Here is a 12,371-nt window from a genome sequence, read left to right as displayed (position 1 = left end):
GTGTGTGTGTGCGTGAGTCAGCAGTGACACTGTGAAGCAGAGTTCAGCTGTAGCACTCGATGACTTGAAAGCCACACAAAGCGCTGATGATGAATGTGGGACAATATGTGTTCCCCCGGCCAGAATATAAGGAAGAAGCAGTTGTAAACACTCCCCGCAGCTGTGAACTTGCAAGAAAAAATGAGATGTATCAATATTTCAGCTCAGGCCAGCAAAAATTTGTATTCTGGTCCGAAACAAAAAGGACTCTCAAACCCTGAACACACTCTTTTAAATCCATGATGTCTACAGAGAAATACAAAGGAGAACTTCTGTACAACTAAATTTATATAATTACATACCGCATAATTCTCACTCACTGATGTCATCAGAGCTGCTTGCATGGTTATGGTGACACAAATACAACTGTATTTGCTGCATTCTTAGACAAAAGTAGTTGTGGTGAGACAGAAGAATAGTTAGAGCTGTCTGGAGAAAAGTCACAAATAAAGCCAGAGGACAACTGCGAGTAGGGAACGTGTCAATCTGTGCCCTCTAGTGGCTGCATTCATGGAAGCGTTGTTACTTGATCCAACAGACATCAACTATAGACTTCATACAGTGATGTAAAAAGTACCAAAAAGTCATACTTGACTAAAGGTTAAGATATCAAGGTGAAAGTCTTGAAGTATGAAATATGCTTAAGGATCAAAATGTATTTTCTGGTAATCAGTGTACTTGCATATCAAAAGTAGAAGTAAAGGTAAATTATACATGTTTACATGTACATATAAACTGTATACTATGGGTTGACCAATTATTGGCATGGCAGATTATCGGAAATGATATTCTGCATTTATCAGAATCAGTTGCTTTTGTTTTTGTTTATCTGAATGACAATAAAAAAAATTAGTTTAAAGTAGAAATGTGCTACTTTGTTTCTGATGCAGCACGCAATCTGCAAAGGAACCAGTAAACAAGTCATAAAATAAAGGTAACGGTGTAGTATTTGCCTCAAAATGTAGTTAAGTCGAAGTAAAGTTCAGGTACCTATAATTGTACTCATACTGCTTTACTTTGTTTATATGTGGCGGACCCTGCCACCTTTCTAGCTTCCAACATTGTTCAGGGGACTTACTTTTCCTCCGAGAAAAGCTTATTTAGTTATGGGCGAAGAAAATAAATGGGTCTGAGTTTGTATTATTTTCTCATTAATATTGTAAATGTTAACATTCAGAGTTTGAATTCCTTATCTAAAACTATATAGTGCTCCTTTAAGGCTTAAGCGCAGTGACTGTGCTGCAGGTAACATTACCTTAATTGAAGAGCCAATCAGAAGAGGGCTGTCGCACCTTACTGCAGAGGAACACAGTGTAGAGCGGGTGCTTCAGGTTCTCTTAACTTCAGGTAACTATGGACCGGGCCAGTTCGTGTAGCGCGTTCCTCCCAACAATGTTGACCGGAGTGGTCCACATGTCTGTCCGTCAACCTCAGCTCCTCTCCAGGCGGGAGACGCCTCCTGTAGTCTTCTTTAGGACAGTGTTTTTAACTCACACAGCGAGCTTAATGCAATACTTCTCCGTCGGTTCCTTCCAGAGGATGAAAGCGCTAACATTTGGGCTAACCCTGGTTCGTCAGTAAGTACGGCTGACATTTATTTATATTCACTGTGTCTGAAAACTTGTTTTCAGCAGTGCCGCTCTGCTTGTCCTACTTTAAAAAGGCTATAGTTCATGGTCTCTCTGGTGGACATAATAACTGTAAGCTAGTTTTAATTAAGTAATACTATGTTTACATATTCACATGTGTGGAAAAAATTGACAGTGAACATGTAAAGCTTCTTCGTGGTGCGTATTCGGCTGCCGTACTTTTAAAGTGGTTACTTAACAGACGGTATTTAGCTTTAGCTGCATGCTAACGCCAACAGGTGTCACACAGCCTTGACTTGCATTACTGACAGGTACACCTTGCCAGTGTCAGCTCAGTGTTCAAGCTTTTATTTTTGACATAGCCTGCTTTTGTTACAACTTCAGCACACAACTGCAATCATGAACAGTTTTATGTGCTGAGCGGTTGGCGACGACTCATGTCCCGGTCCACTTCACGGTGCTCTGTATTCATGCCGGGTTCAGGCACTGCAGTACCTCCTCATGACCACCAGAGGTCAGAATTAATGATGGGTGTATTCTCCGTCCTCAGTCACTATCAAAAAACAACTCTGTAAAACAAACTAATAATAATGTGAATGTTATAATGATAAATGTATATAAATAAATCATTGGCACATGTAGGTGTCAAGAGAAACTGCGCAAATATAACGCGTATCGATGAGACATTTTGTGCAAATAAACATAAGCAGGCAATAATTAAAAAATAATTGAGCCAATAACCGGAAAAAATTGCTGCTTTTGTTTCCTTATATAATTGTAAATGAAATATCTGTGGATTTCATTACTGTATGTAAAACCATTGAAAGACATCAGGTTATCTCACATTCAAGAAAACTGTGAAAGCAAATTGAAAGGTTCATTTTATTTATATAGCATGAAATAAAGTAACAAAGTGCTCAACAGAAACCAGGTATCCATAACATGTATGATTTAAAAAAAGACAAGAAATAGACTATATATTTTTCATTTAAACAGCAGGATATGACAAGATACAACAACCATCAGGTTCAAACCCTTCAAGAAAGTAAAATAGAATAGAATTAAAAAAGCAAGATGAAACAAAAATTGGGTTAAAAAAACACATCAAGAGAAAGACTTTTTTTTTTCTTTCTTTTTTTTTTTTGCATCTTGATATTTCTTAAGATTGGTTTGAAAGTGTCAATAGATTCAGAGCCCCTAATAACTTTGGGCAGACTGCTCCAGATCTTTGGGGCTTAATAAGTCAGCACAGTGGAGCAGTGACTGTACTCCTTAAATACGAACAGTAGCCCTCCCAGAGCATCTTTAACTAATGTGTTATGGACACCTTTATCCTAATAATGGTACTGTGACATTGATAAATCCTTTATTTCCTGCAGTGGAGAAACGCGTTACAATAAAGAAGGCCTGCTACAAGGTAGAGTATGATTGAACACATAAGATTAATTGCTCTCTCTTTCTTGTGCTTTCTGTTTTCCTGCTTATATCCTGCCCTTCTTCTCAACACAGGCCAGGCTATAGACTGTCCCTTGTCTGAGACCGGGCTGCAGCAGGCCGAGGCTGCAGGCTGTTACCTGAAAGATGTCACGTTCAGCTGTGTGTTTGTTAGTGATATGCTGCGAGCCCAGCAGGTACAATGCTTTACTTGTACAGTGGGAGCAGGAATCTTATGAATGTTAAGATGAAAAATGAGTAAAACATTGCAGGATATATTTATTTCACTGCATGATTAGATGTAATGGAAATACACTCCACTGTGTCCATTAGACTGTATGTTCATCCACACTCAATGGTTTTATTTCCACATCAACTCCCTTTATGATCATAGATTGGTAGTTAGCGGGAGTAAGACATGAGAAACATCTGGGGCTAAACCTGCTCCTCTCTGTAGAGAGATAACAACAGCATGTCAGGATTTGACGAGATGATTGTGCATTATCTCTTCCAGACTGCTGCAACAATAATGAAACGCAACAGCAGCTGTTCTGCTCTACAGATGGTGCGTGACCCTTTACTTAAAGAGATAGTGAGTACCTTTCCTTTTGTGTGAACATGTTTTTAACAAAAGTATTTTCCCACACAAACACTCAAGTGAGGTATATTTACTTGTTATGTAATAAACCTGAGTCAGTTACTTATTTTTCAGAGCTTTGGGGTAGCAGAGGGAGGACGGTTGCAGGATGTGAAAGAGATGGCCAAGGCAGCCGGTCAGTCGTTTCCAGGCTTCACCCCTCCAGGAGGGGAGACTCAGGAACAGGTGAGGACAGAAGGGTCCAGTATCTATTATCCCTGTTATTTCATTTTATTTTATTTTATTTTATTCATTCTCAGTCCTCTTTCCTGTCTTTTGCCATGTCTTTGCTCTCTTTAACAAGTAATGTGTTAACATTCTTATTCTAGTGTTCATACTTTAATGTTTGTATTTTAATACCCTATCATGAATAATAACAAATACAAATAATCCCACACTGAAAACTCCAACTAAGCTACAGCGTGTCTGCATTGACATGTTGCATGGAGGTTGAAATTATAACCTTCTGCTTCATAGACATGATCAAATCAGCCTTCACTCATTATAACATCAAACAATCTGTGTGCCCTGATACCAAGTGATGTCCAGTTCAGTAAGTTTTCGTCTTTCAGTTCGTGACTAGCATTCAGTGTTGTAAAAAATGTACTTGCTACACATGTAGTTTATTGTCCTCCAGCATTATAAATAATAGAAATCGAATAGATAATATAGTATTTAATGTGACTTTTTTTAAGGAAAATGAGTAAGGAAAAGAATATAAAAAAAAAATTACAAACGGCTCTCCTTCAGGGGTGCCCTAACCTTTTCCCTTGGAGGATCAAAATTGTATTTAATGTCGGGCCACAAGCCAAAAGCTCCTATTGTGTTATATTTTATTGTATTTTATTGTTCAGATAGGATGCCAAGTTCCCCTAACTGAACTGGTTTTCTGTGTCACTCTGCCCAACATGCAAAGATTACAAAATAGGTACATAATTAGGGATCCTACACTTTTAAAGAGCATTTTTACCTCCCAGAAAATAAAAGGGCATAAACAGTATTATATTTCTTGGATTATTTATTTTCATATGTTTTTGCTAGAAGCGTCTGGTGCACCAAATTGAACCTTGTGGTGAACAAACTTTGGTCCGGTGGCGCAACTCTGGGCAGCCCTGTTCTCGTTTGACAGGACCTTTTCTCTGGAGAGGCATGTCGCTGGTTTGATTTGAAATGTAATTGTTTAGTCTTTCTTGGAGCACAAACTTAAGACATCTTCAATGTATCAGGATGGTGGTCAAACTGGTGATTTGCCGAAAATGTTGATGCCTTAAAACAAGACTTTCTGCCAATAATGAAATTCTTCATATATTAATGGTGGAACTGAACCTTAATTGCTGAGATGATCTTAGCTTGTAGACTTATTATTGGACAGATCGACTTAACTGTTAGAAAATGGTTGCCCAGCTGTTATCCTTGTGATAACCAAATCCCTTTTTCTTTTTGTTTTTTTAACTTCAGATATGGACCCAGATTAAAAGTCCTGTCACAATACACTCATGCTTCCACTAGGTGGCAGAAGACACCAATTTCCTTACACTACCGCTCACTCTGCATGGATCTGATATGCTGTGTCAGGGCCTCTTTGCATCCACATGATTGTATTTCTTCTGTATCTGCCAGAATAGTTGGTGTGCATCAGGAGGATCAAAGTACATGTCTTTCTACTGTCAAACAACTGCAGAGTGTTCGTCATTGCCCCTGATTAAAAAGTCACCACTTAGCTTTGTGTTATTTGTGCAAGAGGCTGCGTGGGAGGAAAGTGTGTCTGCGTTTGTGTGTGTGTATGTCCGGGGGAGGGGGATGTCGGAGGGAAGGATGTTCTATTTCAAAGATAGGTCATCAGGCTTCATCTTGTCTTGGACATGGACCCTTGTCCAACCCAATACGTGACCAGCACATGATGATGATGATGATGATGATGATGATGATGCAGATATACAAAGATAGATTTGACGTAAGCACCGAGCGCCCCAATCAGCGTCGGCTAGAGGCCTCCCTCCCAGTTTTCCTAAACGAGTAACAGGTTGTTGTGTCAGGATGAAACTGGAGTTGTTTTGTGTGCTTTTGTGGGGAAGGTTGTGACTATGTTGTTGAGAATAAAACAAGTTTTACTGTCGTATTTCCGTGACGTATGCAGGTAGTGTAGGAAGAAAATGCAAGAGAAGCATGGCGCAGTTTACAACGGATTTTACTGTGTTTAGGTGAAGGAGCGGGTCAAAGAGTTTATGGAGAAAATGCTCCAGCAGATTGGGACCGAACATGACAGATGGGAGGATGAAACCTCCATATCTGCGATACCAGAAACCTCTCCTGTCGAGGGAAAGGCAGACGACGGTGTCAGGGACATCCCCATCCATGCTTTGGTTGTCACCCACGGGGCCTACATGTGTGTGGCAGTGCGTTACTTTGTGGAGGAGTTACACTGCGCCTTGCCTCCAGGTTCTGACAGGGCACATATGTTCTCTTTAAGTCCCAACACAGGTCTGTGTCGGTTTATACTCACCATGAGAAAAGAGCAAGACGGGTTCAAAGTGTCAAGGATGAGCTGTGTGTTCATACACAGGGGCGACCATGTTAAACAGTAGGAGCTCAATGAAGAGAGGGTTTATTAAAGGAATCTGTTTGAGAGAACCAAGAGAAGGAAGTAACAATCAGGTTCACAAAGGTTTTTCATTTATTTCATTCATTTGCTCAGTCACAATACAGTTAATTTATTTTATTTATTCACTTTTGAATTTAATGGATGGACAAAGTTTTTCCTGGCTTTTCAATAAAAGCATGTTTTGACAATTGAATTATCCCCCCAGAAAAATCTTAGGGGAAGTTTTTAATTAATTAATCGTTAAAAAAAACATTTGACATTTTAAGAAGGAAACATAAATAGGCCTTTTATTATTGCAGCTAAATCACTGAAAAAGACAAATCACTGGAAAAGACAGCATGTTCCAGTCACTAGGTCTCAACAACAACATGAGAACACCTAGAGGTCAAAACATATTCACACATTTTCTTACATTCAGAGGGCCTGGATTGCCTTCTTAATTTATAAAGTTCTTTTTTTTTTTTTTTGTTTACCAAGAGTATGCAACATAACTTTTCATCTATATTGAATTACATATTCCAACCAATCGTCTATTTGTCCTTTAGAAGATGTTTTGCATGAAAGGTCTGAGCACCTTCATTTAAACTCAGACGGTTAGTGTTGCAGGGCTGTGCCATCATTACTTTGTCACTGTCTGGCTGTTCATTACTGTAAATGTGGGCGACTTTCAGCTCTAATGAGTACGTGTTTCTATTTTTACTCTCCTGAAGTTCATGGATTTTGTGTAGGAACACAGAGCTGGACCGCAGCAGTGTTGACTTTTTGGAAATCAGTGACTCTTTCATTGTTGTGAATTAACACTTCGGCCAACAAGGACAAAAGCTTGTCGAGAAGCAAGAGTTCAGTCTACGTTTTGTGCTGTGGGGCTCATGCACTTTTTGTCTACTTTCACTCCGCTCCATACCATAATCAAGAGAATGTACAGTAAATGACTACTGAATTGGATTGTATGAGAAACACTTTCAGTGACTGAAAGCAAGTGAAAACTCTTTAGTTCTTGAAGAAGAAAATGTAGCTATTACCGGTTTCTTGTTCATTTTCTAAATATAAACAAATAAAACTACGTAGAACTCAGACATTAAGTCAAGGCTCGGTCTCATTTGTTCATCCCTGCATGATGTACAGGATGTATTTTACATTCGGATTCATGAAAATATCAAGCCTTTCATTTCAATAATCTTACATCATATAGGTACAAGGCCACCTACATTTATTTCATATGCTGATATGAGAAACAAATGTTTATATTTTCTATTTGATGTTACTTCATTTGGACTTTGTTTGTTCAGCTCTAATATTTGCCAGTTATATAACCAATTGGCTGTGTGCATAACAACCATGCGATATCCGTGGCTTTTGGATTGGTTGGCAAAAAAATGCATTTGTCATAATGTTCATGGTCAGGAAAAATGTAAATGTGAGGTGACTAAAATACTTGATGCGTGATACTTGAGACTTAATCACTATAATCTGAGCGGAATGAAAATGTAAAAATAGGATGAGAGGAAAGGAATGAAATATCAACAGACATTCCCAGTTTTACCATTTCCACCAGGATGCAACGGTTTGCTGAAAAGATTACTTTTATTAGTGATCTGTAGATATAGATATATGTAGAGTCTTGCATGAAGCTGTGGTTGAGTAGTGAGATGAATCAATGTAGCTCCTATCTTTCTGTGTCACAGGATGTTCCCCCTATGTTATTTCACGTTGTCCTCTTATTCAAATATCCCAGAATATGTTGAAAACATTTTCCTGTAAATTCCTGTTGCCTAAATGCAAGGTAGAAAAAAACTCTTTTTGGACAAACACACAGACCATCCACAGAATAGTGACCATTTATTCATCCACATTAGAAATAACACAACGTGAAATATATAAATAATAAAACATTAGGCTAGGAAGGAAGTCATTAAACGCATTTCAATAAATAAATATACCTTTTCATTGCTGTGACTATTGGTGTCCGGCACCTGACATAATTAGACTGTAACAAAAGTATGCACTGCTCGATGTTTGTTTAGTTTCTACGCTCCTGCCATGAAGCATTACTGTATCAACAAATTTATGTATAAATATTCATAATTACTCACAGATTACACATCCGTACATATGCAAAACAAACAGCCATCCGGCTCAAGGTTTAAAATTTAACTGACAAAAGAGGTTAAAGGACAGCGGGACACTGGACCAAACTCGTTGCGTGGACAGGTCAGATGTTGCCATACTTATCCTTCCATGGCTGTTCAAACAGAACATCTGTACAGACGGCTGTGATGTAACGCGCTTTATGCGTGCATTACCAGGCGTTAACAGTTGAATCAAAACTAATTCTGAAAACAATCGATTTTATGGTTTTAATAAAATCTCTTTTCTCAGAAGCTGTAAAATATTGAATGCTTTCATGTGGCCTCAAAAGATAACGAGCCGCCCTCTCATGTCAGTTTGACTCTGCCAGCTATCTGGCCCTCGCTGATGTGTTAGGACAGAGTGTCTACAAGTACAGTATCTCCTCCAAACATGAGAGTTTTCAGGACAAACATAAAGACTTGCAGCCCCTCTTGACTTCACCCTCATGTTGAGAATTAGTCTTGTGGTGCTCGGTCTGCGATATTAGTCTTGACAGGACTGACGGGCCCGTTGGCCTGTAAGACCCGCAGGGGGTCGTCACACGACGTGATGGTCTCTTTGGAAACGGCGCCGGCCTGGTCCTGTTCTGGCTGCCTGTGATCTGCATCCTTGTGATCCTTGGCAGGATGTGAGGGATGTGACTCTGATCTTAACGGATCAGAGGGGTTCACCTCCTCGCTCCTCCTTTGTCTCCTTACCAAGGGACCAAGGAACCTCTCCATGATGGCTGAGGAGGGCTTGGGTGGCTCTGGGTGAGCAACTCTCAGCTCTGCTCCTTCCAGTTTGAGCAGCTGGCCCGCACTGATAGAGTAAAACACGTCATGGTGATTAACCAGATCTAACCAGATGCGCTGGAAGAGACAGTCTTCTCTGTCCTTTTGCCTCTGTTGGGTAGACAAAAGTGGACAAACACAAATTGTCAAATCTCACAGCACTTGCTTCCTGACTTCATTCAAATCAAGTGCGTTTATAGAACACTCACCGACTTGTACAGCTCCCCCTTAAAGTCCATGCAGAGGAACAGTCTTCTTCTCAGATCAAATATTGACACAAAATTACCTGCGTCTGTTCTAACTGGCAAGACAGCTGTGAGAGAAGAAGGTTTAAACGTGTTAGCATCAATCAAAAAATTGTCAAATCAAAAAGAAATTACGTTACTGTAGATTCAGTATAATTTTAGTGACATGTTGCAACATGGTCAGAGAATGTTTGTTTGCGTAGATGACAAGCAAAATAGACATCTGAATGATGTTTGTGCAGGTCTATCCAGAAACATGCCATAGGGAATCTATTTCTGACTTTTATACTTATGTATACTTATGTCTAATTTGGACTGAATTAAATAGTTTTGATGGATATCAGCAGACTTACCCAGAAAGTGTCTGTGAATGCCTTTTCTCATTGATCCACTCAGCTCCAAGTAGAAACGTCCCGTACCGGCGGATGACTCTGCTCGCGCTCCTGTGCTGGAGCCGCCCTGCTGATGTTGTAGAAGTTGCTCTGGATCCCGGAGGCTCGCTGTACAATCCACCGGTACAGACACATGTACGGCAATCAGGACGAGTGAGAAGAAAGCCGGTTGCATGATCAATGGGGATGCCGTGCTCTCTTTAACCTAACAGCACAAAGGTTCAGGCCGGTGTGCGGGGCAGCTACTGGAGGAGGAGAAAGTCCAACAGGTTTATTTAAACAGTGGGTCGATTAACTGGCTAACTCATTTACCCAAATGACTCAAAGCCTGCATTTTTTTCTGTTAAGGGTTGCTGAGGTGGACATCCTGCAGGCTCTGACACCGTTTTATCTGTACTTTCATCACTCTAATGGAAAAAGTTGAATCTCTCTGTCATAGCTCGAAGCACAGGTTACTCTTGGTTCAGTCGTAAAAGAGACATTAGCGGCAGCAGGAGATGTGAAAAGGATGATGAAGCGAGGTAAAAATGTCAGCTTCCCAAACTACTCGTTTAGTCTTTATTGTTTGACTGACTATTGTTTATATCAGACTTTCCCTTCAGAATTTCCTCTGGTCAGAGGTATAACCAACAGAGATAGAGTAGAGGTTCTGGCACACACTTCACCTAACTGCCATGTGCAAGGAAGGAGGAATTACTGATCACACATTTAGCAAAACCTGCAGTGTATAGAACTTAATGGTCACAGGCCAAAATCATTTATTTTTTTGTTTTATTATTATTATTATGTGTTTACAACCTACGTACACATAAGTGACGTCAAATGTTTAATTATATTTCTGATAATGTGATTCTGTTGTGTCACGATATGTTGACTCTCATCCAAGGAGAATGACTCATACCCCGCTTATTAATTAACCTCACACACTGTCACTTCCTGTCATTCCTCTCACGAGGCTGTAAATCTTTCATTTTATAGGCCTCATTTTTGGTGGGGTTCAGATTTCAGGTTCAGACACCCCATTAAAACAAAACAAGATGTCCTGTACTCCTTCAATAAGTTTTGACTAACTTAACAAAGTGTGTATATGTATGTATATTCTAAAGCTGAGGCTTTGGAGGTGGTTTGTATTCACAGTCCGAGCTGTACACACTTAAGGGCACGCCAAGGTGACGACCTGAGACTTAACTATACATTGTGTCTTCCCTGAAAGAATATTGCAAGACACTGAAAGTTTCAAGTTACTCAATTAAAAGACAAGTACCACTTTATGTTACAGGACTGCTATTTCCAAATAGTGTCTTGAGACTTTCCTGGAAAGACCTCTGTGATTCACTTCTAGTAATAGGTGAAATATAGCTGAAGGTCTGAGCTATTTTAGTTTGCTGTGTTGAGTTAACCAGCTGTTACTTTTCACAGGAAGTTTCTTGAAAGAATGGAACAATTTAAACCAAAGTAAATATTCACTCATTATCCATGTATTATTTACATCCAGCTGACACGAACGACAAAACCAGTATACTCCATTCAAATTAAGCATTTCATTAAAATGTATTGATTGATATTGCAACAATTGATCAAGTCTTTATTTTACCTACATTTTAGTACCAAATGACAAAGTTTTTTCAGGGAAAATCCTAGAAATTTACAAGATATTTATTAAGACTAGAACCAATAAAATAAACTGTTAGCGTTATTTGCACCTATTTCTGATACCGTTTATTTTCATCTACATTTTCTCTCACCATCTATCAGAACGTTGCCTTCTACCTGTTGTCATATTTCCCCACAAGAGGGCGCCACATACTGACTCTTGGTGCTTCAGTGACCGTGACTTTGGATTGAGGTTTTACATTTTCACAGACTCGTATAGGGCCCTATTTAAGCGGTCCAGAGCAAAGCGTGCTGGTGCGTTCAGGGCGTGTCCAAGTTCATTTTGCCTGTTAAACGGTGAATAATCCTAGCGCAAAGTGCGGCGCACGGCGCAGAGAGGTGGTGTTTGAACTCCGAATTAGTCATGGACGTGTTTTGGGCGGAACATAAATCAAATCATCCAAGTGTCGTCTCCCATTCCCCTTAAGAGCCAGGTGCGCCAGAACCTGGCACACAGTAACCAGTGGCCCTCGTCTCCGCAGAGGGACATGTATGTGATCCTCAGCTGCTGGCCCCTCTGACCCGCCATTTCGCAATCATCTGTCCCATCAATAACTCTGCATATGAAAAAATAAACTGATATTAAACTGAGGAGGAGGAGGAGCTGCTGCGTGTGCGCGGATCTCAGTCCGTTGATCGGGCGAAATAAAAGTCAAAATCATCCTGATCAATACCGGTGGGATGAGTGTGGAGAAATACATCCTTAATGAGCAAAATACTAACGACATGACTTGCAGCAGCAGCAGAAACCATATGTGGATCTGTGCGTTAACATGCGCATTTGCGCGCGAGGAACAGCTGGTAAACGTAATGGATTATTTTAAACTCCAGACTCGTTTCCTTTGGAGAGTTTGCCGATTAAAGTGCCAGGATATGT

General features: G+C 40.0%; 2 protein-coding genes across 3 annotated transcripts; one reads left to right on the top strand and one right to left on the bottom strand.

Moving 5' to 3' along the window:
• The first annotated feature begins 1,305 nt into the window (after positions 1 to 1,305).
• tigara (TP53 induced glycolysis regulatory phosphatase a) lies at positions 1,306 to 7,383 on the top strand. 2 transcript variants are annotated; one of them, XM_030425432.1, is made up of 6 exons: positions 1,306 to 1,616; positions 3,008 to 3,045; positions 3,138 to 3,259; positions 3,577 to 3,627; positions 3,775 to 3,885; positions 5,901 to 7,383. In XM_030425432.1, exons 1-6 carry the CDS (start codon positions 1,393 to 1,395, stop codon positions 6,282 to 6,284), a joined length of 930 nt encoding a protein of 309 aa, XP_030281292.1. In that variant the 5' UTR covers positions 1,306 to 1,392; the 3' UTR covers positions 6,285 to 7,383. The 2 variants fall into 2 exon arrangements, with proteins under 2 accessions (XP_030281292.1, XP_030281291.1); XM_030425431.1 differs by having other exon boundaries at positions 1,311 to 1,616; positions 3,577 to 3,654.
• Positions 7,384 to 8,121: 738 nt separating this feature from the next.
• On the bottom strand, positions 8,122 to 11,960 carry LOC115586409 (fibroblast growth factor 23-like). The gene is made up of 3 exons (XM_030425433.1): positions 9,803 to 11,960; positions 9,414 to 9,517; positions 8,122 to 9,315 (listed from the first exon to the last, which is right to left on the bottom strand). Exons 1-3 carry the CDS (start codon positions 10,014 to 10,016, stop codon positions 8,887 to 8,889), a joined length of 747 nt encoding a protein of 248 aa, XP_030281293.1. The 5' UTR covers positions 10,017 to 11,960; the 3' UTR covers positions 8,122 to 8,886.
• Positions 11,961 to 12,371: the final 411 nt, after the last annotated feature.

This window comes from Sparus aurata, chromosome 8, assembly GCF_900880675.1.
Source record: "Sparus aurata chromosome 8, fSpaAur1.1, whole genome shotgun sequence".
In the NCBI taxonomy this organism is placed as follows: domain Eukaryota; kingdom Metazoa; phylum Chordata; class Actinopteri; order Spariformes; family Sparidae; genus Sparus; species Sparus aurata.
The sequence above is the reverse complement of the archived record's forward strand: the minus strand, read 5'-3'. Positions and strand labels throughout refer to the sequence as shown.